Source organism: Protobothrops mucrosquamatus, unplaced genomic scaffold, assembly GCF_001527695.2.
Source record: "Protobothrops mucrosquamatus isolate PMUCROS unplaced genomic scaffold, P.Mucros_1.0 scaffold_148, whole genome shotgun sequence".
In the NCBI taxonomy this organism is placed as follows: Eukaryota; Metazoa; Chordata; class Lepidosauria; order Squamata; family Viperidae; genus Protobothrops; species Protobothrops mucrosquamatus.
In genome coordinates, this window is record NW_015386224.1 from 124,338 (window position 1) to 149,375 (window position 25,038).

Sequence of the window (25,038 nt, forward strand, 5' to 3'; positions counted from 1 at the left end):
CAGAATTTGAGAATTAACACGCATTTAAGATGGCTGCAGCATCTCAGGGTCACGCGATTGCCCTTTGTGATATTCCCAGCCACAAATGCTCAACAAGCTCAACGAGCAAAGTCAATGGGGGAAGCTAGATTTACTTAGCAACCATGTGATTCACTTAACACAGATTTGGGCATTTTACAGCCTCCGGGCATGTAAGGCTCTTTGGTTGTCTCTGTTTGACCTGTGTGAGGTCAATCAAAAATTAGAAATCTAATATAAATAAGCATGCCACAAGGGGGGGGGGGCAAGAGGAGAAGCCGGATTGGATCCAGCTCTGTGCAGTCCTGGTGCCCTCCTTCAGTCAGCTGGCGGCCGCAGGAGGGCAAGGAGACAAGATCCTTTTCTGCACCTCTGCAGCGCCCACCGCTTGCTTGGAGCAGCTTGAGGAGCTGACGTGACGGAGTTTGAGAATATCAAACCAGGTTTCATTGATCAGGTTACTTTGGTTCAGCCCGCCACTACATTCCCAGTTTCTTATGTGGCCCCCTTGGGAAAATTAATTGCCCATTCTTGACTTAACAACTGCAGTAATTTGCTTAACAACCATGGGAAAAAGGTCATAAAATCGAGCATGACTCATGTAACAACTGCCTTATTTAGCACAGAAATTCTGGTCCTGATTGTGGCCGTAAGTCAAGGATTACCTCTATATTTATTACACATCAGAGAGGTGTGAGTTGGAACAGGAAATAATGTAGGAGATGGAAATTAGCTCCCCTACATAGAGTTAAAATTACATTCCTAATTCTGTTGCACTCTCAGACATTTCTAGTAATTCCAAGCATTTACAACTAGATTTTATTTGTACCTAATCTCAGAACATTGGGACCAACTTTTTAAAAAAATGTTCATGTACAAAAGCTTTCTCCTTCCACCCAACATGCTCATTAATAACTTATTAATTTATATTTGCAGAAAATAAAATATTGAGAAGCTTTCTGGAAAAACATTGTTTCGTGTTTTTCTTTCATTCAAGATATAAATTCCATATGAAGTGAGATAAATCAGTTCCCTGGAAATGAGGGCTCTCATGTAATCTAAATAGGTCTGTATCCAAAAGATTAATCTTACTTAACTGAAAAAAACATTATTTCACAGAACTGATTATTATATTAAACCATACAGTATATTCTTCGGGTATATATGATTACAAGTGTATTACATATTTGTAAAGTTCTTCATTCTTCTATTTATGAAGATATTTATTATAAAGCAACTATTTATGAACTATCCCAGTGTAGAAAGCCAGGAAGATGGCATTGAAAGAAATATTCAGAAAGCAGAATTTTACTTTTTCTGTCACTTTTCTGATCTGGACTTCTTGTAAGGCTGATAGTGTCTCTTGAATAACTACAGTGTTTGGTACTGAACATAATTATCAGTAGGAGTTATTTTCATCTTCCATTTTTTTCTATAATATGAAAAGGTTGTTACATATTATTAATAAAATATGTTGACCAGTAAATCCCTACTTAGGCAGTCTGGTAACTAAAGGGCATTTTTCCAACCAGTCCAATCATATCACAAGATTGAGGTCCCACCTCTCCAAACTATAATATGTCACCATGCCCCAAATATGGTCACCAATACTGTGCTGCTATTGATATAGTAAGTCCTCCGTCTGTACCTAATAACTGGTCCTGTCCCTGAATAACTGCTATTTTATTATGACCGTATCAGAACAAATCTATGTAATCTAGTCTTATCATCAGAGTTCTGTGGTCTGAACCGAATCAAGACATTTCATCTAAGGAGAAAATAATATAGAGTAGAGTAGAGTAGAGTAGAGTAGAGTAGAGTAGAGTAGAGTAGAGTAGAATAGTTGGAAGAAACCTTGGGGGTCTTCTAGTCCAACCCCCTGCTCAGGTAGGAAACCCTATAGTACCATTTCAGACAAATGGTTGTCCAATCTCTTCTTAAAAACTTCCAATGTTGGAGCATTCACAACTTCTGAAGGCAAATTGTTCCAGTAGTTAATTGTTCTAACTGTCAGGAAATTTCTTCTAGAAATAAGGACAAATCTCGTAACAAGTAGAACAATCAATCTTTGGAATGGCTACCCTTCAGAAGTTGTGGATGCCCCATCAGTGAAGGTTTTTAAGAACAGATTGGACAACCATTTGTCTAAAATGGTATAGAGTCTCCTGCTTGAGCAGGAGGTTGGGCTAGAAAACCTCCAAGATCCCTTCCAATTCTGTTATTCTATTCTAAAAGGCTATGTCAAATCCACCATCACCTTGCTCCAGTTTTCCTGCTTTTCCCCCAGTTAAGTTTTTCACATTCCTTATATACTTTCACATTCCTTATATACTTTAAAGAAGCATTTCAGTGCTTTCCTACCATTTAATTGATTCTGAAGTATAGGATTTTTTTTCTTTTTACTAGGAGCACCTGGGAGTACTTTGTACTTTGGCCCTCATATGTTAATAAACAATAAATCATCTCAATAAAAAATTTAATTGGTAAATAGCATAGACATAATTTCATAAAATGTAAAAGTGAATTTGTATAAAGTAATTTTATTCATGGTGCAGTTTCACTGAAATCTTAATTATATTGGCTGTATTTTACTGTTAGCAACATTTTAAAACATTTTCATTTGAACTGCAAAATGAATTGCAGTAATTGAATTTCTGTTGTCTTCCTACTTAACAGAAGATTTATATAGTTGCCATGGTGATATTTGAGGGTAGTATAAAAGTAAATACTTTTTTAAAAGGAATGATTACAGGCAATTGAACAAAATTTTCTGAATAAAAATGTGGATGTTTGTTTAATGGACTTCTTATTTCATATTAAATTTGAGAATTAGTTTACCTGAATATTTGAAATATTGTAGCTATTTTATCCATAAAGAAGCATAGATAAAATTCCTAATTTCTGAGTCATACTTTCTTGAAGAACTTGGTTAAGTAAAAATGCTACTTTTAATAGCAAAGTGTAAAAGATACTTTAGCAGTGTCTTCATCCACAGCAATTAGAAGTGTTAAAGTGTATACATGCCATAAAAATTGTATTTGATAATTTTTATATATCAAGCTTTTATTAAATATACAAAAGCAGACCTACACTGTTGTTACTGTTAATCGGTTTTCACCCACAAACAGCCTTAATGAAAGATAATAAGCCAATGAGGCATGGTGGCACAATGGTTATAATGCAGTGTTGCAGGGTAACTCTGCCCACTGCCTGAAGTTCGATCCTGATCATTAAGGCTCAAGGTTGACTCAGCCTTCCATCCTTCTGAGGTCGGTAAAATGAGGACTCAGATTGTTGGTGGCAATATGCTGACTTTGTAAAACTGTTGTAAAGCACTATAGGGCGGTATATAAGTCTAAGTGCTATTGCTAATCAAACATGTAATTTTGGTATCACTGTTTGATGGTAAACTTTCTGAGATTATAATTTTTGTATTCAACTCCCAGCTACATAATCACCTGCTCATTAACGGCACATATTTTATATTGGCTTCCAAAAATTTTGCTTATTTTCTCTTTCCTATTTGGCTGTTTGGAATCAGGAATAAGTTAAAATCCAAATTCTAATGATAATTTCTCCCGTTTTCTGTTGGTTTCCATCCCAGGTCTTTTCTTCCTTAAATTTTTTAATATAAATTCAGTTGCAATAATTTTCTTCATTTACCCTTGCTATGATTATTATTTTCATTTCAATTAGTACAGAACTTTAGCTTCATTTTTTGTTTGTTTATTTAACTCTTTTCTGGTGTTGTATTATTTTTACAGGTATTATCAATTCCCATAAAGTGTTATGGACCTATTATTTCATGTACTTTTATCCACATGCAGTTTCCTTGGTTGTTGTTTTTTTTATCCTGTGTTGTAGTATCGTGATGAGACACTGTGTAGAGTTACAGCCCCTATGTATAAAATTTTGCTGCTTTAGAGACAGGCAAGAAAGAGGAAGCAGATAACGAGGCTGTTTTGTCTAATTATAACTAATGAAGTTTTTTGGTGGCACCAGCTTCAATACAGATAGTTCCTGACTTGCAATCATTCATTTAGTGATTGTTCAAAATTACAACAGCACTGAAAAAAGTAACTTATAATCAGTTCTCAACCATTGCATCTTCATGGTCATGTGATCAAAATTCAGGCAGTTGGCAACTGGCATTTGTTTAAGATGGTTGCACTGTCCTAGAGTCATGTGATCACCATTTCCAACCTTCTCAGCCAGATTCTGTCTAGCAAAGTCAATGGGGGAAGCCAGATTTGCTTAACAACTGCATGTTTCACTTAACAACTGCAGTGATTTGCTTAATAACTGGCAAAAAATATCATAAAATGGGGCACAACTCACTTAGCAACTATCTTGCTTAGCAGTGAAAACGTTGGGCTCGGTTGGGGTTGTAAGTCGAGATCTACCTGTATTTCTGAAAAAGTAAGTGTGATTCAGTTGTTGCAAAGAAGTACTGTACAGCTGGATATTTTATATACATTTGAAAAAAAATAGCATTGATTGTTACTTTTTGCCATAATTGCAAAAAAGTATCTGAAAAATAATCATCATGTTTTTGTCTTATATTGTCTTATATTTGACTTTCAAAAATTGTAATCATCAATACAATTGTGAAATGTTTAGCTTGAGATTTACTGCTACAGTAAATTGATTTTGAGAAAACTTAGTCAGATCGTTGAACGTATTTGATTCCCTATAAGCAGAAACTATAAATCCAGATTTCAGATAGGTAGCGTGTTCAGCAGGAAAAATAGCTCTGTTAACAGGAAATAAAATACTTATTCATTAGTAGTAACTCATATTTCTGCCAACATATGTAATAATTCATATCCAGACATTCCAGTAATGTCTTTAATCCCAATTCTCCAAATTATTTTTTTTCAGTTGGCTGTCACTTTTTCTCAATGTCCAACTTTCACACTTTTCCTTGTGGTCTTCTCTAAGTTTGTCATTGATTGTCTCACCAAGATTAATCTCTTTACTTCTCCAGCACACTTTTCTTGTCTTGTTATTTTTCTCTATTTGTTGACATTCTTGGCAGGAATATGTTTTTTCTTGCTTGCTTGATGTTAGAAATATATATACAGTCATTGTACATATTTCTTAGTTTTCATCTTCCATCTTTCTTTCAATATCATGATAGCATGTCCTAAAAGCTACTTGGATCTTTACCTCTTTGAAATTTCTGTTTAAATTTTTGTGATGTAGCTTATTTCTTTTTATACTTCTTTGAGCTCTTATTTGCATATATTAAACTTGTTCCTTGCACTGATATCTGTTCTTTGCACAGTTATTATATTCTGACCATGGACATCCATCGCAGGGGTTAAGGGAGAGAAGTGAAGAAATAAGTGTCACATCATTACAAAATAAATTCTGCACCCTATATACTTTCATGTGATAATGTGATAGAAATACAGAAGCTTGGGTTGTAATGTCATGACACATATTTCCTAGTGTTTTGGGTTTTAGCTTGATCTAGGATGCTCACAATTTTTCAGTTGAAACGATGGCTGAATCTGTCCATAGTCAACAGGGAAGCTATGAGCATCCTAGAAAAGGTAAATCCACAAATGGTAGGAAATTCCTGAAAGCTAGGCATTCAGACAAATGAATCCTCAATATAAATAAACCATATTTATATGCCATTCAGAAGAGATAATTAAAAAAACTAAGAAGGAAACAAAAGACCAGAACACGTGTTCTCCAGCAGACCATATCCAGATAAACAGCACATTCAGATAGTTGCTCATTTAATGTAGGTAAGATAGGTATCACCATTATGTCTATGAGACTAAGTTGATGGTATATATTTTGAGATAGTAAATTGGTAACAACCAGAAAAAAATGGACATATTTAATAAAAATGTATATAGTAAAATTTAAAGAAACAACACAGTTTTGAGCCCCTCCTCTAAAAATATAGAATATATCTGTCTACGTAGCATAATGTTCATGTATAGGATCTGTGCTTTTGGTTTGTTATAAGAATATCTAGTTATGACATCTGTAAACATTTGGATCATAAAATATTCTTGTTTTCTATGATGCTTTTAGAAATTATCATTTGATATAGTCAGTGCAGTACTACTAATATAATGTATGGAGCTTTTAAAAGTCGAAATTAGTGCAGATATTACAGACATTCATAACAGTATATTTAGGAATGGCGAATCCAAAGGTTCTTTCATAATCCATTAAAAATCTAAAAGTCTAAATCTCTTTGGGAATCCAATTTTTATTATGCTGTATTTTTCCTAATTTTATACCTGTAGTAAGTGTTGAGAAGACTTTACCATAATTTCTAAAGCATAATTTGATAAGGGAATTTCATGTTCCATGTGGTTGATTGTGGTATGTGCATGAGATAAATGCATCAAAAGATATCAGGACTTATACGTACATTATTCCACACTTGAGTGAATTATTTCAGCTTTCCATGCTAGCTAACTGTCTGTTCTTAAATCTATTTTATTATTCATTGTCTTTGTTCACCTGCCATAGGATATTGTGCTTCCACTATTTTTACTTCAGCTGTTAAATCTATTGGAATTAGACAATCATGCACTTCTGTTCTGTCCTACTTCACATGATTTATTTGTAAGAGACATATTACAAATATGTCTCTTACAAATATTGCTCAGGATCTAGCTATGTCTTTCCTATATGTTTTAGCACAAAAGACATTTTACAAATATTTTCTGTTACATAAGAGCTATAAAGGCCATGGGTACTTCTACAGTAGCTGTTGCATATGTGTATGGGATCCTATAAAAGATACTACTATTGTCCCAAGTGCCCAGTTTTGTGAAAAAATATCATTTGGATTTGCATCTTTTGGATGAATCCTTTCTTGAATACTGTCTTGAATACTGTCTTGATGCCTATCCAATGATCTGTTGGTAAAGTTACTATTCTTCTGCATATACAGGGCTTTTTTCCTCATAGAACGCCCAGAACAAAGTTCCGGCACCTTTTTGGGATGGAACCTTGTAGGGTAGGCAAGGCGGATTGTATGACGTGTGTGAGTTCCAGCACCTTTTTTTTTTTTTTTTTTAGAAAAAAAGCACTGTGCATATGTAAAACACAAATGTAATAAATAGTCACAGATTTAAGAGTAGTCATTTCACACAACCCATTTCAAATTTTGCTGTAAATGCCCTGGGTTGTAGTTGACATTTTATGGCAATAGTAGCAGAAGGTTATAACAAAAGTCTCAGTAACCAAAAGTTGTGGTATAATGTTTTATTTTAATTGTCTTGTATATGTAAATGTATACGGTAGATGTCTATTTGGCAAACAATGGCTATAGCTGATGAATATGGTAGTTAGCAAATTAAGGGTTTCTTCTTCTCTTTCTCCTTCTCTTTCTCCTCCTTCTCCTTCTCCTTCTCCTTCTGAATGTAGGGCACACTACATTCATTTGGAAGAGATATATAATTTTTATGAGTTATAGATTCTTCTATTTAACAGTTACAATGCCCTTCAAGATTAATCCACCTCATTTCTACAGCTACAAATCAATAATATTATAATGACTAGGTATTTATTCCTAATCCATTTGCCCTGGAAAACTGACAGCAAAAAAGTATAACCTTTCTAAATATGATTTATTTATCTGAATAACTTAATTGAAATTTTCATCTGTGTAATAATAGTTCTGATAAATTAATTTAGGATGCTCTTTTAAAATGCTTAAAGAGGGAAGCATGACCAATTCACGATCCCCAAGGATACACCAGTTGGCACAGTTCAGAATGATTCCTTTCTATGCAGCAATGCACCAAAATAATGGGTGCAAAATGTAAATTATTCTGGAAACAAGGCTTAGAAGAATGAATACCTTTTCAGAGCAGAACTCTAAAAATGCCACTGGATTTCCCAAAATAACATTGAGTTCCTATTTCCTGGTTTTTTAAAAACCTTTTGCAAACTTATTTTTTTTGAATGTGGAGAACAGAAGAAATGGTTATGTGTTATTCACTTAATTGCCAGTTAAAATAGATAATTTGCAGTGCAATACATTCTCAGCAAAGTGCTCATATAACTTTTTTTTGTCAAAAGCATTTTATGATGGGCCATATATAGCCTTTGAGATAATGTTGACTCCTGTTAATTGCCTGGATTAGCCCCTTCAGTTTTCTTGGCAAAATTTTCAGAAGTAGATTGCCATTGCCTTCTTCTTAGCGCTGAGAGAGATTGAATGGCCCAAAGTCATCAGTTAACTTTTTACCTAAGGTAGACTACAGTAGTACTTACAGTCTCCTGGTTTCCATCTTGATGCCTTAATTCATTATATCAAAGAGGGAGACAGTCCTTCCACCCTTGCTGATTATCCTCTTCTCTTTCCCAGACTTCTCCGGAGAGATAGGTCTTCGCATTATGTGCCCAAATTATGACATTTTGACCCTGGTCATTTGTGCTTCTAGTCAAACGTTTGGGTTGAATTGTTCAACGATTTATTTGTTTGCTTTCTTGGCTATTCTTGAGGTATTTTCAAGAGTCATCTCTAACACCAAGGCTCAAAAGTATCAGTGCTGTTTCTATCCTGCTACTTCAAAGTCCAACTTTACCTCCCTCAGAATGTCATAAAGAAGACTATAGTCGGCATTATTCTAAACTTTGTAGATATAGACATAACATGGTATCTGAGGCATTCAGTAAGTGTATGTGTGGGGGGGAGGGTTGTGTTTGTATGTGTATACCTTTTGAGTAACCACTGTGCATGCCTGAAGTAAATTGCAGAGTGGAAAGAAGATAAAATATTAAAAAGTGAACATTGAAAGTAAGTTATCTAAGACTGAAGGCACAAAATGATACCAACATACCAAATGATGCTAATCTACACTCTTTCACAAAAGAATTCACAAAAGAATTGAGAATACAGAGGTGGTAAAGCATATAAGGAACGGCTGCTGGAATTGGGTATGTCTAGTTTAACAAAGAGAAGGAAGAGGGGAGACATGATAGCAGTGTTCCAATATCTCAGGGGCTGCCACAAAGAAGAGGGAGTCAAGCTATTCTCCAAGGTGCCTGAAGGCAGGACAAGAAGCAATGGATGGAAACTAATCAAGGAGAGAAGCAACCTAGAACTAAGGAGAAACTTCCTGACAGTGAGAACAATTAACCAGTGGAACAACCTGCCTCCAGAAGCGGTGAATGCTCCAACACTGGAAGTTTTTAAGAAGAGATGGACAGCCATTTGTCCGAAATGATATAGGGTTTCCTGCCTGAGCAGGGGGTTGGACTAGATGACCTTCAAGGTTCCTTCCAACTTTACTATTATTATTATTATTATTATTATTATTATTATTATTATTATTATTATTATTATTATTATTATTATTATTATTATTATTATTATTATTATTATTATTATTATTATTATTAAAATGATGTTTTACCACATTCATGAATAACACTTCAAGCCAGATTCCTTGAAGTAACAAAATTAGTGGCGTGCAACCTATTGTCATGAAAGATAAAGACATAGCTTTGTAGCTGCAATAGAAATGCTACAAGCAGGCATCAGCTGCTAATACTAATACCCATAGTTACTGTCCTTAAAATATTCAGAACCTAGCAACATTGTTAGTTTTCAGCTGCCACTATCCCAAATGGGCCTTAAAAATGAATCTTTAATATATTTCTGTCAGGCATGGTTGGGTGGTCTTGAATTCCTAATTCCAAAATATATCTGTTTGCTAGCAGTGCTAGCTTTTCATGTGTTTTAGCATGAATAGGCATAAAGCATTTAAAATAATAGTTACACAAATATGATAAGATGTAAACATCGGATTGAGTTTTGTAATCACTACTGCATGCAAATGTAGAAGCAATATTTCAGAAATAGGTATGCAGTAGGCTTATGGGTGAGGTTTATTACTTTATGATAATAAAGACATAAATAATTTAAAGTACTGTAATAATAAATAATTGCTTTTAAATTATATGAGTAGTTAGAGGTTGGTTTTGGAAAGCTAAATCAAAAATGATGAGACAATTCTGCCTGAGTGTATTTTATTAATAGAAATGAAGACAGTGAAGATTTTTGTGACACCTTAAAGACAAATGTATTTGGAAGTTTAAACATAATAAGTTTTGGCTTTCTTTACTGATTTGTCTGTGTTGTGGTGAAGAGAAGATTAAAACACTGGCCAAAGGGATTCTGAATATGGTCTTGGTGCAAATAACTAAAAATCTAAGAACACTATATACACTGCATATAACATAGGTGTTTTCTGTTTGAAGAAGGAAATGTCAAAAGAAAGAACATTTCCATTCAAACAATTGAACTTGCTTAAAATAGTGTGTTAGACCTTGACTCTATAAAATAGTTATAATTCAAAACTATTTTATTATTGGAATATTGATATATAAAATATCCTTTATTAGAATAGAATTAATTTATTCTAAACAACCAACCTATATTTCAGTACTTTAAATGGATAAACTTGCAGCACTTTGCTTTTAATTCTGTGAATTTAGCTTAATGGATCTAATTTCATATTTCTATTCATATTTCTGTGTACATTTTAATAAATCATTTTAGATGGATACCAAATTTTAGTTAAACGATAAAAGGGATGTGGAAATATATATTAAACACAAACAGCGGGTTTATGTTCACATAGGAGTTAACCTGTCAAACATGGATATGCACAATCGGCTCTAAACCTTTTTCTCTGAATAATTGTATTCCGGCTGATTAGATCCTAGTCTTCAACAAACGCACAGTTAACCTTGAGCCTTGCATGAATTATTAACCAGGTAGAAAATAAAGAATGTGAAGGCATCTTACTGGCAGAAAAGATCAGCTGACCTCTGTCAGCAAGTGTGTCCTGTTCGAGCGAACTTCAGCCAGTTTAAATATTTGTTCAAATTCCGTAATGCAGTGTATGTGTGTGCCTGTGTATACATGGACGCGGGTGTGGATGTATTTTTCTGTAAAGCAGTAGAAGCTAGTGTTCTGTTCCTCACACGTCAAGTACGGTAGCAAAATAAACTCATTCAATTAAACATAAATACAGCAACAGTGGCAACTTGGTGTACATAGCAACTTTCCAGTTATCTCGGATAACACGAAAGTACTAATCATGCTGTAGGCAGTGATATGGAATTGTGACAAGATTGTAAGTAAACAAAGAAAATGTGATTGTGAAGTGGAACTGCGACAATTTTTAAAGAATTGAGTGGTGGCAGACCTTCTGTAAGATTTCAGGATGACCCTAACAGCAGAGAGTATCTGTAGCTCAGGGTTGAATTGCAGAGTTCTTGATGCTTTTTGAGATTGGTTGTTTGATTGTAGATATTTCATTACCCAATTAGTTAATATCATCAGTGCTTGAAACGTCTTCAAGGAAACAGCCAAGCTCAGTGGACAGCAAAAATTCCACACTGCAGGCAATCCAATAACCTACCAGCCTTATTATGTTATTTACTGTATACAACAATTAGGAAAATGAGTCCAAATCCAAGATGGCCCCTCTTTGCAGAGGGTTAGAGAAAAAATTGGTTTTAATACAACCCTGGGCTCTTCCCTGTTCTTCTGCCTTGTCATTTGCAGTTTGTTACCTACACTAAAATCCGTTTGAAACTTACTCTTCCCAGTAAGCATGTGCAAGTATTGTGAATTTAACGGAATGGTGTGCAGGTTTTCCTTTCTTTTTTAAAGAGCCTGGGAACTATGGTTGTCATTGTTCATTTAAATCTGCTTTATGAAGTCCAGCAGTGAAGTCTGTCCAACAATAAAGTCCAGTGGAGAGTCCTATGTCCCCGCAGTGCCTTGGCACTTCTATTGGTCCTGATCCAATTAATTTTGAAAGTTAATCACCTTGACTGCTGCTCTTGAAAAAACACAGCAAAAATAGAGCATTTTGCAATGTTCCTGCTGGGACTGTGGAAGAGGTGGTTGCCCTTTGGCAGGAATTCACTCATTAGCCCACCTTGTGGCTTTTGTGATATGCCCTCCTTCTTTCTCCAGAAGTCAAATCAACAATCCTTGGTGCTGTTCCTGCCCTCCCATCAGTCTCTTCTATCCCACAGAATGATGCCCTTTGCCTTTTTTTTGCTACTGAACCATCCAGCACTCCAAGTCTTGCCATTATTTACTGACCAATCATAGACTAGGGAGGATTCCCTGAAGCCATAGGATGAGGACACCTGCTGCACTGTGCAGCAAGTGCAACTCCAAAGATTTAAGAGAAACAAATGTTAATAATTTAATCTTTCAAAAACAAAAGCAATGTTTTTGAAAGCGAGTATAGAAACATACATTGCTTATTTTTCTTAAATATCAGAAGTGGGAACATAATAAATGGATTCTTATTACAGATTGAAATAAATAGTATATCTGTAATACATTCAGGAAACTACTGGTATCTCTCAGCTTATTGCAAAAAACATGCTTGTAGAAAGCAGAAGCCATTCAAGTGTAATAAGATTTTTGTAAAATGTTATTTTATGTTATTTGTGCTTACTTTGGTATTGAATTAGATTTTGAATTTCCTTTCAGCCACAACCACCAAATTACCACATTTAAACATCCAGTGACTGGCCAGTTTTCCCCAGAAAACTTGGAGTTCATTTTACAAGAGGAGTAAGTAGATTGATTTGCCTTACACATCTAATAACTATTCTTAACCTCTAATTAGTAGTTGAAGTTCTACAAGCTTATTCTATAACTGCCTATTAGTGTCTACTGTTGTTTCATTCCAATTGCTTATGAATGAATGATGGAACAATTTTTTCCCATTGTATGCTCTTTCATCCCAGGCTCCAAAAATAAAAACACTTTCCTCCATTAAAAAACTGAGGTTGAATTACATTTTTTATTGTGACAAGTGGAAAATTATTAGATACATATGAATAATAATACATATATCATTTAATTTATTGAATGACAATGAAATTCTAGCCCTTTTCAGTTCTTTGTCTTGGCAATCTTCCCACCGCATTTCTCACCATGCTGTTCAAAGGTAAACCCCTCAGCCTGAAAAGAGTTGTATACCCCTTTTCAAAAAGTGCACAAGTTAGCAAGGAACAAAAAGAAGTCTTCAGAATATTGATTTGTGCCAAAACAAAGATAGAAGCAAAGAAAATGCAACTCTTTATGTAAAACATTAAAATATTTTCCTCAGATACAAACATAAGAAAACAGATGTTATATAGCAAAAGATGTTATAACACTTATTAAGTGTACCAGACCATCAGTTCAAAAATGCTATGAACATAATAATATTTCATCCTTATTTCAGTATTGTTCGTGTACATTATTATATTTGGGATATTTTAAAAGGATTTATACCTTTAATCAGATGCTTTGTACATGTGGAAAAATAAATTTTTCATTTAAAAAAAACACATATTCTTAAAATATACAATCAGTTAAATTGTTGAGTCCCGAAAAAAACATTAAATTGAAGATAGATGGCAGTTAATCTTCTCTTGTCTTGAGTGAAACCATGAAATTCATTGTTATGGTTTCACTCGCTGCTTTCTCCTGATAGTTTGGTCTTTTATAAGAGAAATAATGAACAATGACTCAATAATTGTTTTAGTTGTCTGTTTTTATGTATTCCTTGATTAAATATCAGTGACAACAATGGAAACATTCTGGACATTATGTTTGTCAGACCTTTTATTTGTCTGTGTTAAGCTAGATAAGACTGGTCAGATTTCAGGGCAGCAATATTTTATGACTTCATTTAGCCATAACCTTCAACAGAAAATTCTGTCATGTTGCTAATTTAAGTCTCATCTTTTTTTTGCAACCTGTGCTATTGCTTGAAGATTTAAAATGCAAGTCTTCATACGATCAAATTCATTTTTTCTACCACAATCAATAAGAAATCAGATGGTCGTTAAGTGACTTATACAGTATGGTTGTTAAGCAAATCCAGCTTCTCCAATTGATTTTGCTTGTGAGAAATCATCTGGGGAGGTCACAAATCATGATCACATGACTATGCAATATGCTGTAACCATTGTAAATGCAAACCACTTACCAAGTGCCCGAATTGCAACCACATGACCATGCAGGTGGTGTGATGGTTGTAACTTCGAGGATGAATCATAGATCACTTTTTCCAAGACCATCACAACTTTGAACCATTGTTCAGCAAATAGTTGTAAGTTGAGGACTGTATTTATTGTGCTAATTCTAAAAAAAAAAAACCTTTTAGAAAGGAAATTGGAGAGTGCGGACTTCATTTTAAATTTAGATTTTGATGGGAAAGTTGCAGTCTTTGCTCCTATGGCAGGCCTAATCTGGATTACATTCCCAAGACTATACTTTCCTTTTTCAAAGCCAATTATGCAATTACACAGCATCACCTGACTAGGCTTTTGGGGAACTTGGACAGGCCTGATTAGGATGTAAATATTAAGAGAATTAAAAGACTTCCAGAGGATTCCAGGTCTGTAAGATAAGGTTAAAAAAACCTTGCATAATAGCCAGCCACTGTATCGCTGCTAAAAAAGCTACATGGTCTGTAAGCCATCAGGAGTAAAATTTGATTTGAAGGTTTTACCTTTTTTAATGATATGAATGATGTTTTATCTGGCTTAAGCTATTTACTGAACTAGTGAGCTAGAAACAAGGGAAAGTTTGCAGCATTACTTTATCCTAGTTCCACTGTTTTAAAAAAAAGATTAAAAATGAATTAAATTGTGATTTCTTACTTTTAGGCATAATTCACATATGTCCAAACATCAGATAAACCAAAGACCTTCAAGTATGGTCAGTGAAACATCTACTGCAGTAACTACATCCACTACAGATACAAAACTTGGATCCAAGGTAAATGTGAGTTTTTAATTAAATTTGAAAAATGAAGCATATTAAGAGAATGAACTGTATTGGGGGGCATTGTGCCAATATTAAATCCATAGAAGAAATTCATGGATGCGTTTAGATTTGAATTAGACATATCCCTCTTACCTATTTTCTGTGTTCTTAAAGATGTGTAGGGGGTTGATCCTAAGTGTGCATTGCTGTTGTACTCTTGTGCTAAGCATTTATTTAACATATAGTTTGGTGCTTGGACTTACAGTTTATTTGCTGAACATTGTAATTGTATGAAAAAAATCTAAATCATTAGTCTTAAAGGCATCTCTTATGTGGTGGGAAGCTTGATGTAAACACTTCTAGGAAAACACTGTTTTATACCCCAGAGAGTAAATATTTTAATGAAAATGGTTAATACAAAAATAAGAATAACTTACCTATTATGCAACACAAACAGATACAGAAAAATAGTAAACTGAATATTTTTATATTTTATTCTTACAAACCCAGCTATAAATCCCAAAATAACTTGAAAATGTTCCCAAGAAAATTCTACTATAGCATCAAATAGCCAATTATGGCACTTTTGTATTTAGCTTGTTCTTTTTCATTGATGAACGAAAGTTTATATCAGGACTTTTGTCAAGTGTAGGAGATCAGGAGAAAAGGCAGTTCAAATCAATACAGATTTATAGAATGTTAAGACTCCCTGCACTGATTTGAACTACTAAAGATCAAAGCAAATTGGCGGTAAATAAAAATCAACAAATTCAAAGTAACTTGGACTTAGATCTTTTCTGGTACAAAGGGATTTGAGACTGATCACATGCTTGATCCCTCCCTCAAGCTCAGTCTGGTCATCTACAGCTTTTGTGTCCAAAAGTGTATTTGTTCTGATCTTACTGAAGCATTATTCTGTAGGTTCACATGAATATTAAAACAGAAAACTAGCAGAGATCTAAGTATAAATACATAAATATGTGCAGATTCACTTAACCGTATTACTAACTTAACAACTGCAGTGATGTTGTTGACACACAACTATGTCAAGAAAGGTCGTAAAATGGGGCAAAATTCCTTTAGCTGTCTTGCTTAGGAATGGAAAATTTGGGATGAATTGAAATTGTAAGTCAAGGACTACCTGTACAGCAGTTTTCTCTTTACTACCTCCCAGTTTGCAAAGATCAAGCAATAGGGTTTGAAGGACTGAAAAGTTGTGAATTTGTAATTCAATAGTTCATTATTATGATGTTGTCAAATGTTTGCTTCTGCTGATTATTTTGTTAATTTAGTCAACTACTAGTGTAAATTACACAATCAGTAGCAGAATATAAATTCTTGTATTATTCCACTGTTTCTTTGGAGTTAATCCTAAATATAGTTTGTACTTGCTTATCTTATATATGCTTTTTTTTTTAGTTAGTAAAATCTAGCAATAAGGTTCATAGCTTTGGGAAAAGGGATCAAGCTATAAGGAGAAACCCTAATATTCCTGTTGTGGTCAGAGGCTGGCTTCACAAACAAGTGAGTATTATATTTTTTTTAAAAAAAAGTTGCTTTGATTTACAAAGAACAGGGGATAAAAGAAGAAATGAACTAACCAAGAAAAGATAAAAAAGGAAATGAGAAAAGTGTCTTATAATAACTATGAGGAAAATCATTCAACCCATTTTTAAACACATCATTAAACTTTAATCATACTGAATCTTTCTGATCAATCTTTCTATTACACCAGTAGAGTCAGTTCACACACATCATCAATCCAAAACTGTAAATCTGGAGTCATGCTGAAGGGTACCCTTTTTTTTTATTACACCCCATGTTGGTAAACCCAAAATTCTTCATAGTAATAAATTCCACTTTGGGGATATACTGTATAATTAAGAAGTATATTCCTGCTGTTAAACCATGCTGATATTCATAATGATAGATTAACAAATTTACAGGTATGAAATTACAGTAGAACAAAAATAGGACAAAGCATATCATATGGGGGTCTTCTCCATGTCTACTACATGTGCATTAATCATTTCTAACAAGATGCCTGCTCTTCCACTATGCTAACCTCTTTATGCTAATTTCTAACTTTCCTTACCTTCTAGAAGAGCTGTAAAACATTCAGAAGTAGGCTTGATTATGATATGCTATGATAGCTGGCTCTTTTTTAGCACATTTTCATACATTAAAGAGACACATAGTCATTCCAAATTTTATTTAGTATATTTTTGTGTTATTTTATTCTAAGTTTTTACCAGATACATATTGTCATTTGTGTTTCAGGATAGCTCTGGGATGAGATTATGGAAAAGAAGGTGGTTTGTGCTGGCAGATTACTGTTTATTTTATTACAAAGGTTAGTGAATATAAATCTTTGTTTAAAAATATTTCTGCAACTGAGAACTAACTGCATATTGCGTCTGTTGCTTAAAATAAAAATAATAATTGTCTCTGGACAATATAGAAATCAGCTTTTTATTTCCCACTTACCATATTTACCATATATGAATAGGAAGCTTTCCCCCCAATTTTTACCAGTTACTTTAGAATGCTACGCTGCATTCCTTAAGAATAAAAGACAGCTATTAAAAATAGTAGAGATGCAAATGAGTACAGCTATTATTAAAGTAAGCCTGAAGAATGGCTTGAGAAGAATTCCTTATCTAACGGATTTAACTTTTTGTAAAGTACAAACAGGGCTTCTTTCCTTAGTTTTTCCTTCCCTGCTCAGCCCCTTCTCCTTTTCCTCATCCATTGCTTAATCCACATCCATTTTTCCCTCTTTATTCTTCCTGCAGAAACAACAGAAATTAGGTGCATTATTTTATTATTCTTTTGTGAGAGTGGTTTGAAAGAGAAAGGTTAGTATATTCAGATGTGGATTCATTAATGTACAACATATTTTTCAGGCTATTCATTTTAATTAGTTATTAATTTATTTAATACTGGTTTTATTCTAGCCTTTCCCTTTTTTCTACTGAGATTTTTAACAGTTATAGATACATGCTTGCTTATGTGCATGGATGTATATTGGTGTGTCATATACTCACATTTGTTGGCAGAAGGAATCTCCAAGTTGGCTTCTGGTTGGCAAACCTGGGTTGACCAAGTGGGCACAAGATTTTTGCACAAGCAACACACAAGATATGCTTACATTTCCCCCCCCCCATCTACTCCTTTTGGAATTTAGGTTTATCTTTTGTTTGGCTGAATATGATATTTGAGGGAAGGTTATCCTTAATGGCTGTTGCATTTTATAAGCATGCATTTCTGATATTGCACTGACAGATCAATTGTTGTATATACTCCTCATATAGAGAAAGTAAGAATTACTGTTTATTTATTCAGGCATCGCATACATCTTCACTAGCAGTCTTTTTCTTTTGAATACTTTTAACCTTGTGAACAATGATGCATGGTCCAAGTGAAGAATGCATAATTAGAGCAAACTGAAACGTACAAATGCCTTGATCTTCTTATTTAAATGTGAAGTGGAAACTTATTGCATCAGTTTGTGTTTTTCATACGTACTTCATTTCTCTCATATGTCAGCTCTACAATTATTGACATGATCAGGGAATTTGAATTGGTATGAAATTTAGTAGAGGAGGAGAGACAATTCCAAGCTGAAAAATTACTATTCCATTCTCTGGTTTAAGCTTTGCAGGATGAACTGAACACTGTTGGAAACAGGACATTGAATTATATTTTTTGATATTGTTGGGAAGTGATTTACATTGAACTATATACTACAATGTATTTGCAGAATATTTAGCAATGTGGGCAGAAATTGGAATCTTCTTTATAGAGGGTTATATAATATTTTTTTCTAGCTCTCAATTCACTATTTTTTATTGGAAATGCAAAGGATTGAACCTAGGGCCTTCTGCATGCATACATGTGCTTCCCCACTATATTGTAACCACTCTTTAGTTTTTATAATACTCATTGTCTCAATTGGAAGATAGCATTTGGGTCTACTGAACATTTAGTACCTCCTGTTCTCCAGCACTTGGAGATGGAGACTCCACCATTGGGTAGTAGACTGTATTCCTGCCCAATCAGATCAAGTCAGCCAAAGTTGCCACGCCCGTCCTGGACCCTAGACTCCAGTCTTTGACTTGATCTTGCCCAAGACAGACGTTGCAAGTTTGGCTCTAGGCAGGTATTATTTCTCAATGGTGGAATTTCCACTCCCCTTCTTTAATGGGGTTTCCTTTTAAAATAACCTTTCTCCTTCCCTTCTCTTAGGGGTATTGAGCCTATAAAATTTGCCCTTCCAAGGAAGGGGTTCCTCCCTCTCTGTCTCTCCTTCCCCCCTCCACATTCCCTACCGGGCCTTTCTAACGGAGGCTAACGGCTGTTAGCCTCAAAAAATTCACCCCTCACACTAAAATTACCGGTAGGAGACTAACGGCTGTTAGTCTCCAAATTCCTCTGAGCCGACTGAGCTTGCGGCTGCAGCTCCACAGGCTGTCGGGAGGTTGGGGAAGGCCGGGAGGGGGGTGCTTCTTCATTTTCTTACGATTCCTTCGGAAGGAGACCAAAGGCCGTTGGTCTCCGGAGTCTTCTGTTTTACGGAGCTTGCGTTTGCAGCTCCGTGGATAGATTGGGTGCGCGAGGCATCCGATCGCGGTTATTTCGTTTTGCGGAGCTGCGGAGGCAGCCCGGGGCCTGTTTTTGTTGCTAGGCCTTCTAGAGATTGAGAGCAACTGGAGGTGCGCGCGCGCGTGCAGCCTCTACTCCGATCAGGCATCTAGCAGGCTGATCGGAGAACGAGGGAAAGATTTCTTTGCTTTTTTCTCCGTTACTTGCTCGCGTTGCGGAGACAACAGGCAGTGAGTTCGTTTCTATTGCCTCATTGCGGGCAGAGTCGTGGGAGGTCGCCATTTTGGACCTCACGGTCCCTGGTTATAGGCCGCGGCCGCCATTTTGGGCACCATACATTTCAGCCAGACCTTCACTCTGATTTCCTTGAAGGGGGGGAAAAAAAGTAAAATTGGTTCGTTGACTGCAAACCTTTTTTTGCACCTTTAACAGTATTTCCATCCCTTAATTCCAACATGGGCTGGAGTAATCACAGGATTATTTAAATCAAGGGCAGGCCACCATTTATCTTAACGGCCGCCATTTTGTATATCCCTCCCTATATATCTAGTGAGCACCTGTTGCTTCTCAATTATTCAATCAACCTTCAGTCTCAGTTAACTACTTCTTCTTTGGTTTGAAGTCTCCTGGTCCTTTAATTTGTTTTTTTACAATTGGCACTGACTGGGATTCCAGACAACCCCTATAGAGTGTCTGTCCTTATCCCAGCACTTAGATACGAGTTCCAGGCGATCCCTATAGAGCGTCTGTCCTTACTCGTACGTTAATATCACCCCTTGGATTCCAGGTGCCCCATCAGAGTACCTGTCCTTATCCAACTGGGAATTGTATCTGGGTTACAGGCGTCCCTTGTAGTCCGTCTGTCCTTACCCAGATTTTAACGTTCTCCAGACGACAGGAGCCCCCTATTGTGTTCCACTGTCATCGTGGAATGGAGGAAACTGTTTTGTCTTCCTCATTGAGTGCCCAGCCATCCTCATCGGGTTCACTCGGTCTGGAAGGCACTGGTAAAGCGACCCTTAAGGGGCGATCTACTGCCAAAATTACTAAACAATCTGATAAACAGGCTACCAGGAGACACCAAGCCTTGGGAAAAGGAGTTTTTCCAGAGAGCAGAAGAGAGCCAGAATAGAGACATATGAGTCCACGGGATTAGTCCTCTACTTACCCCTTGGGGTATCAGCCTCACCTAGGGGTGTTTAGTCGGGTGGGGAGTCATTCCCTTCTACCACGCAGGGCAGAACGGATGATGTTCATTTGTTTCCCAGCCTTCCTTGTCAAGGACAGCGCAGGGGGTTCCTGAGGCCACGTTTACCCCTAATGCGGCAGGGTTTCGCCCGGCTGACCCAATTCCCTTCCCTTCGGAAGAGCGTCTGGCTCTATTACTCACACAGGCGGTTGACCGTGCTCTGGATGCCAGAAAGCGGGCCGTTAGGCCACTTCCAACTCCTGTCCCACGGTTAGAGGATGAGACCCATCATAATTCATCGTCCCCATCTGGGTCTTGTGTTTTGAGGATTCATACCTCATCCATTCCCCTCTTGAACAGGAGATCCAGTGGTCAGAGGAAGAACAGGTACCTCAACAGATACCCATGTTTGCTGGCTTATTTAACCCTGCTTTCTTTGTTTCCATACTGCGCAAGACCACGTCCAGGGCTCATCTGTGACAGGGTTCCGCAGCTGTAGAGGATCCCGCTCCGCCTGATGCGAAGACGGCTCCAGGTTACGTAGAACCGGTTGCGTCGCAACACCGTATCTCCTGTTCTTCTTATCCCTGAATGTTATCAAGAAACAGTGGTCATCTCTGGCTTCGATTCCCTTGTTAGTTACTTCGGACAAAAACTGTATAATGTGACCAAGGAGCTGGAGGAGGCTCTGGAGGGTTCCGGAGGTGGTCGAACCATTGGGAGCCCTGGTATCAGCCACTGCCATAACCGGCGAATTTCAGAAGCCCTTAAGGCCGAGGATCGCAAGTGCGAGTCCAGTTATAAGAGGACGCACCAGACCACCACCTGGGCGATCAGGGCTGATACCTCCCCCTCCCTTTTTCAGTAGGACCGCCCTCACCTGCATCTGGGAACTCCAAGCCCGGATTCCAGCTAATGAGGTCCGCACGCTCCTGGACCTCAGTAAGATGGTGGCGGTTACCGAGTATACGTTGGACACTTCCTCACAGGCCGCCAAGGTTTCTTCCAGAGCTTTGGCATCCAATATAACTGGATGCCACATGCTCTGGCTGAAACATTGGCAAGCGGGCGCTAAGTCCAAATGGAAATTAGCAGCCGCTCCTTATCAGAGTTCTAAGTTGTTTGGGGATTCTTTGAATCCCTACTTAGCAGAAGACAAAGATAACCGCAAGGTCCTTAAAGACTTGCTAAAACGGCAAAATAAGGTCTAGCTACTTTCCACGAAGGCAGTCCTTTCGTGGGGAGCGAGATAATTAAACCCAACATTTTCGCTCATTTCCTCCCAGGCAGGACAGGCAGGATAGACAGCCTGATAGACACAATCCTGAGCCCAGGCAACAACCTCAAGGGATACGGTCCTTTCGAGGGAACAACAGGTTTTTTCGCCGTTCAAGGTGACTCATCGGCGACTCCTCCCATAAGGGGCTGACTTGCTCTGTTCGCCCACTAATGGGAGACAACCACCACAGATACGTGGGTACTCGACACCATTCGCCATGGTCTCAGGTTGGAGTTCGTCTCCTACCCCCCAAATCGGTTCCCCTTTCCTGTCCGCACCCCCGAAACCGTTCAAAACAAAGGCTGATGGACGATGCAGTCCAACACTTGTTACGCATACGAGCCATAGAGCCCGTACCACTGGGTCAAAGAGGTCAGGAATTTTACTCCATCCTCTTTGTGGTTCCGAAAACATCAGGAGGATGGAGGGCTATTCTAGATCTCAAACAAACTTGAATTTCCATCGACGGTTTCTACGGTCATGTACAAAGGAAGTCACTTCCAGTACAGGGCACTTCCATTTGGTCTATCATCGGCTCCCAGGGTGTTCACCAAGGTTCTGGCGGTCCTGGCAGCACATTTACGGTTGAGGCCAGTCAGAGTCCAGGGTTATCTGGACGATACTTTAATTCAGTCATTATCCACCCGGTCAGCTGTGGCGGATCTCGAACTGGTAATAAACCTGCTCCAGGACTACGGATTCGCGGTGAATTTCCCAAGAGCCACTTGGTGCCTACAACGAGGCTCTTGCTCCGGGGGGGGGCATTATTGACATGATGGAATGTCGGGTGTACCTGTCTCAAGATCGCAGAGACAGCATAAGGGTGTCGATCCTTCTGCTGCACAGGAGTCGATTGGTAACACTGGGCAGTCCCTCCCAGCTGTTAGGGAAGTTGATCTCGGCCATAGCGATCGTCCCATGGTCCAGGCTCCTCTCCAGGGAGCTGCAATGCTTCTTGCTCCCTTTTCAGAAGAGGAACCTCGGCGCCTCACGACACAGGGTAGTTCTTCCTCCAACGACTATTACGCTCCCTCAGGTGGTGGCTTTCTCCAGCCATACTCAGAGCGTTAGGTTTCAAGGAGCCGGACTGGAGTGTACTCACGACCGATGCCAGTTTAACTGGGGGGCACATCTTCGGTAACATTGGGCACAGGGCCGTTGGCCGGCTCTGGACCTGACACAATATATAAATTGGCTAGAGTTGAGGGCCATTCATCTAGCTCTTTGCCATTTTGTCACCTAGTGAGAGGGCGCCACGTGTTGGTCCTCACGGACAATGTGGCGGCCAAGGTCCATGTAAATCGCCAAGGGGGTACCCGGCCTCGAAGCCTGTTGGCCGAGGCTCCTTTCCTGGGTCTGTGGGCGGAACGTAATCTGGTCCCATCCGGCCGATTGTATATCGGGGGTCGCGAATACACAAGCTGACATTCTGAGCAGTTCTACAATAGACCACTCGGAGTGGTGTCTACACCCGCGGATCCTCCGGGGAATCTGTCACCGCTTTGGTCTCCCTTTAGTGAACTTCTTCGCGTCCCCATTCAATGCACAGCTGGATCGCTTCCTTTCACACCTTCCGATGGTCGGAGCGGAACAAACGGACGCTCTTCGGAGCCCTTGGCCTAAGGGTCTCCTTTATGCCTCCCTCCTCTACCTATTCTTCCAGCCGTGGTCCGCAAGCTTCTTCGGGAGTGAGCGGAAATCCTCCTGTTGGCTCTTTCTTGGTCCAGGAGACCTTGGTTCACCGACCTGGTGAATCTTTCTCTGGAGGAACTTTGGCGGATTTCACCAGAACAGATATCTCTCAGTCAAGGGATCGTTCTACGTCAGGACCCACAATGGCTCCAATTGGCCGCCTGGCGCTTGAGCGTTCGATCTTAGCTAGGGAACTCGGCTCACCGGGGGTCATCACAGTCATTCAGGCATTGTGCCGTTCATCCACGAACCGCATCTATGAGGCCGTGTGAGAAAAATTTCCAATCTTGGTGTTCCGGACATTTGTCGCTCACGGAACTGACTATTCCAATTGTCTTGGACTACTGGTTAGATGGTTTAAATAAGGGATTAGTTCCTCACACGCTGCGCAAACAGGTTGCAACTTTGTCCACGGTCCTCAGTTGCGACTGCAGAATCACTAGGTCATCACCAATTGATACGGTCGTTCCTTAAGGGGGCCGCCATCAACAAACCCCCTGTGGTGCACAGGTACCCATCGTGGGAACTGCCACGTGTGCTTCGTGCCATCATCAAATCTCATTTGTGCCACTCAGGACGTGTGACATTCATGTACTGTCCCACAAGGTGGCATTCCTGATGGCAATTACGTCTGCACGTCGCATTTCGGAATTGGCGACATTGTCAATACGGGATGATTCGTGTGTTTTCAACAGGTTAGGGTAATTCTCCGCCTCGACCCTATCTTCGTCCCGAAAGTCAATTCCCTGTTCCATAGATCACAGGAGATAGTGCTGCCTTATTTCTGTCCCAGCCCATCGCATGCGTTGGGGCAGCAACGGCATAGTCTGGATGTCCGCAGGGCTTTTAGGTACTATATTTCGTGGACCGCTGAGTGTTAAAAAAAGTCAGAAGCCCTTTTGCATTTCTTTACACTCCTCTAACGGGTCGAAAATTTCCTCTTCCACTGTGGGAAGATGGATACGGGCATGCATCGCCAGGATGTACCAGGCTGAGTCATTGCCGGTTCCACACGGGATTGCAGCCCATTCTACTTGAAGTGCGGCTACCTCTGTGGCAGGAGCCACTCAGGCTTCCGTCTCGGAGGTCTGTAGAGGAGCCGCCTGGGCTTCACCTTCTCCTTTCTTTTGGCGCTATAAAATTGATAAGTTCGCCTCTGCTGAGGCTTTGTTCGAACGGTGAGTTCTCCAACTAGTTTTACACCAAAGTGCCACTCAGGACCAGTCTACTACCCACCCTTAGGGACAGTAGGCTTTGGTATGTCCCAATGATGGAGTCTCCATCTCCAAGTGCTGGAGAAGGGGCGTTGTCTTACCTGAACGCCTTTTCTCAGCACGGAGATGGAGACTCCACCTCCCACCCTTTTAGGTCATTTGGCCTTGGATCTGTTAGTTTGGTGAGCCACAACGTCTTGCTGTCAGTCAATGGCTACGCTCGCGTCAAAGACTGGAGTCTAGGGTCCAGGACGGG

The 25,038-nt window shown here is 38.4% G+C and overlaps 1 protein-coding gene across 1 annotated transcript in view; it reads left to right on the top strand.

The window, feature by feature from the left end:
* PLEKHA7 (pleckstrin homology domain containing A7) overlaps positions 1 to 25,038 on the top strand; it is a gene marked incomplete in the record, with an annotated part of 124,203 nt that overhangs the window by 51,429 nt on the left and 47,736 nt on the right. The window contains 4 exon segments of the mRNA XM_015819264.1: positions 12,530 to 12,613; positions 14,704 to 14,815; positions 16,223 to 16,327; positions 17,084 to 17,156. Coding sequence (XP_015674750.1) covers positions 12,530 to 12,613; positions 14,704 to 14,815; positions 16,223 to 16,327; positions 17,084 to 17,156 — 374 coding nt within the window.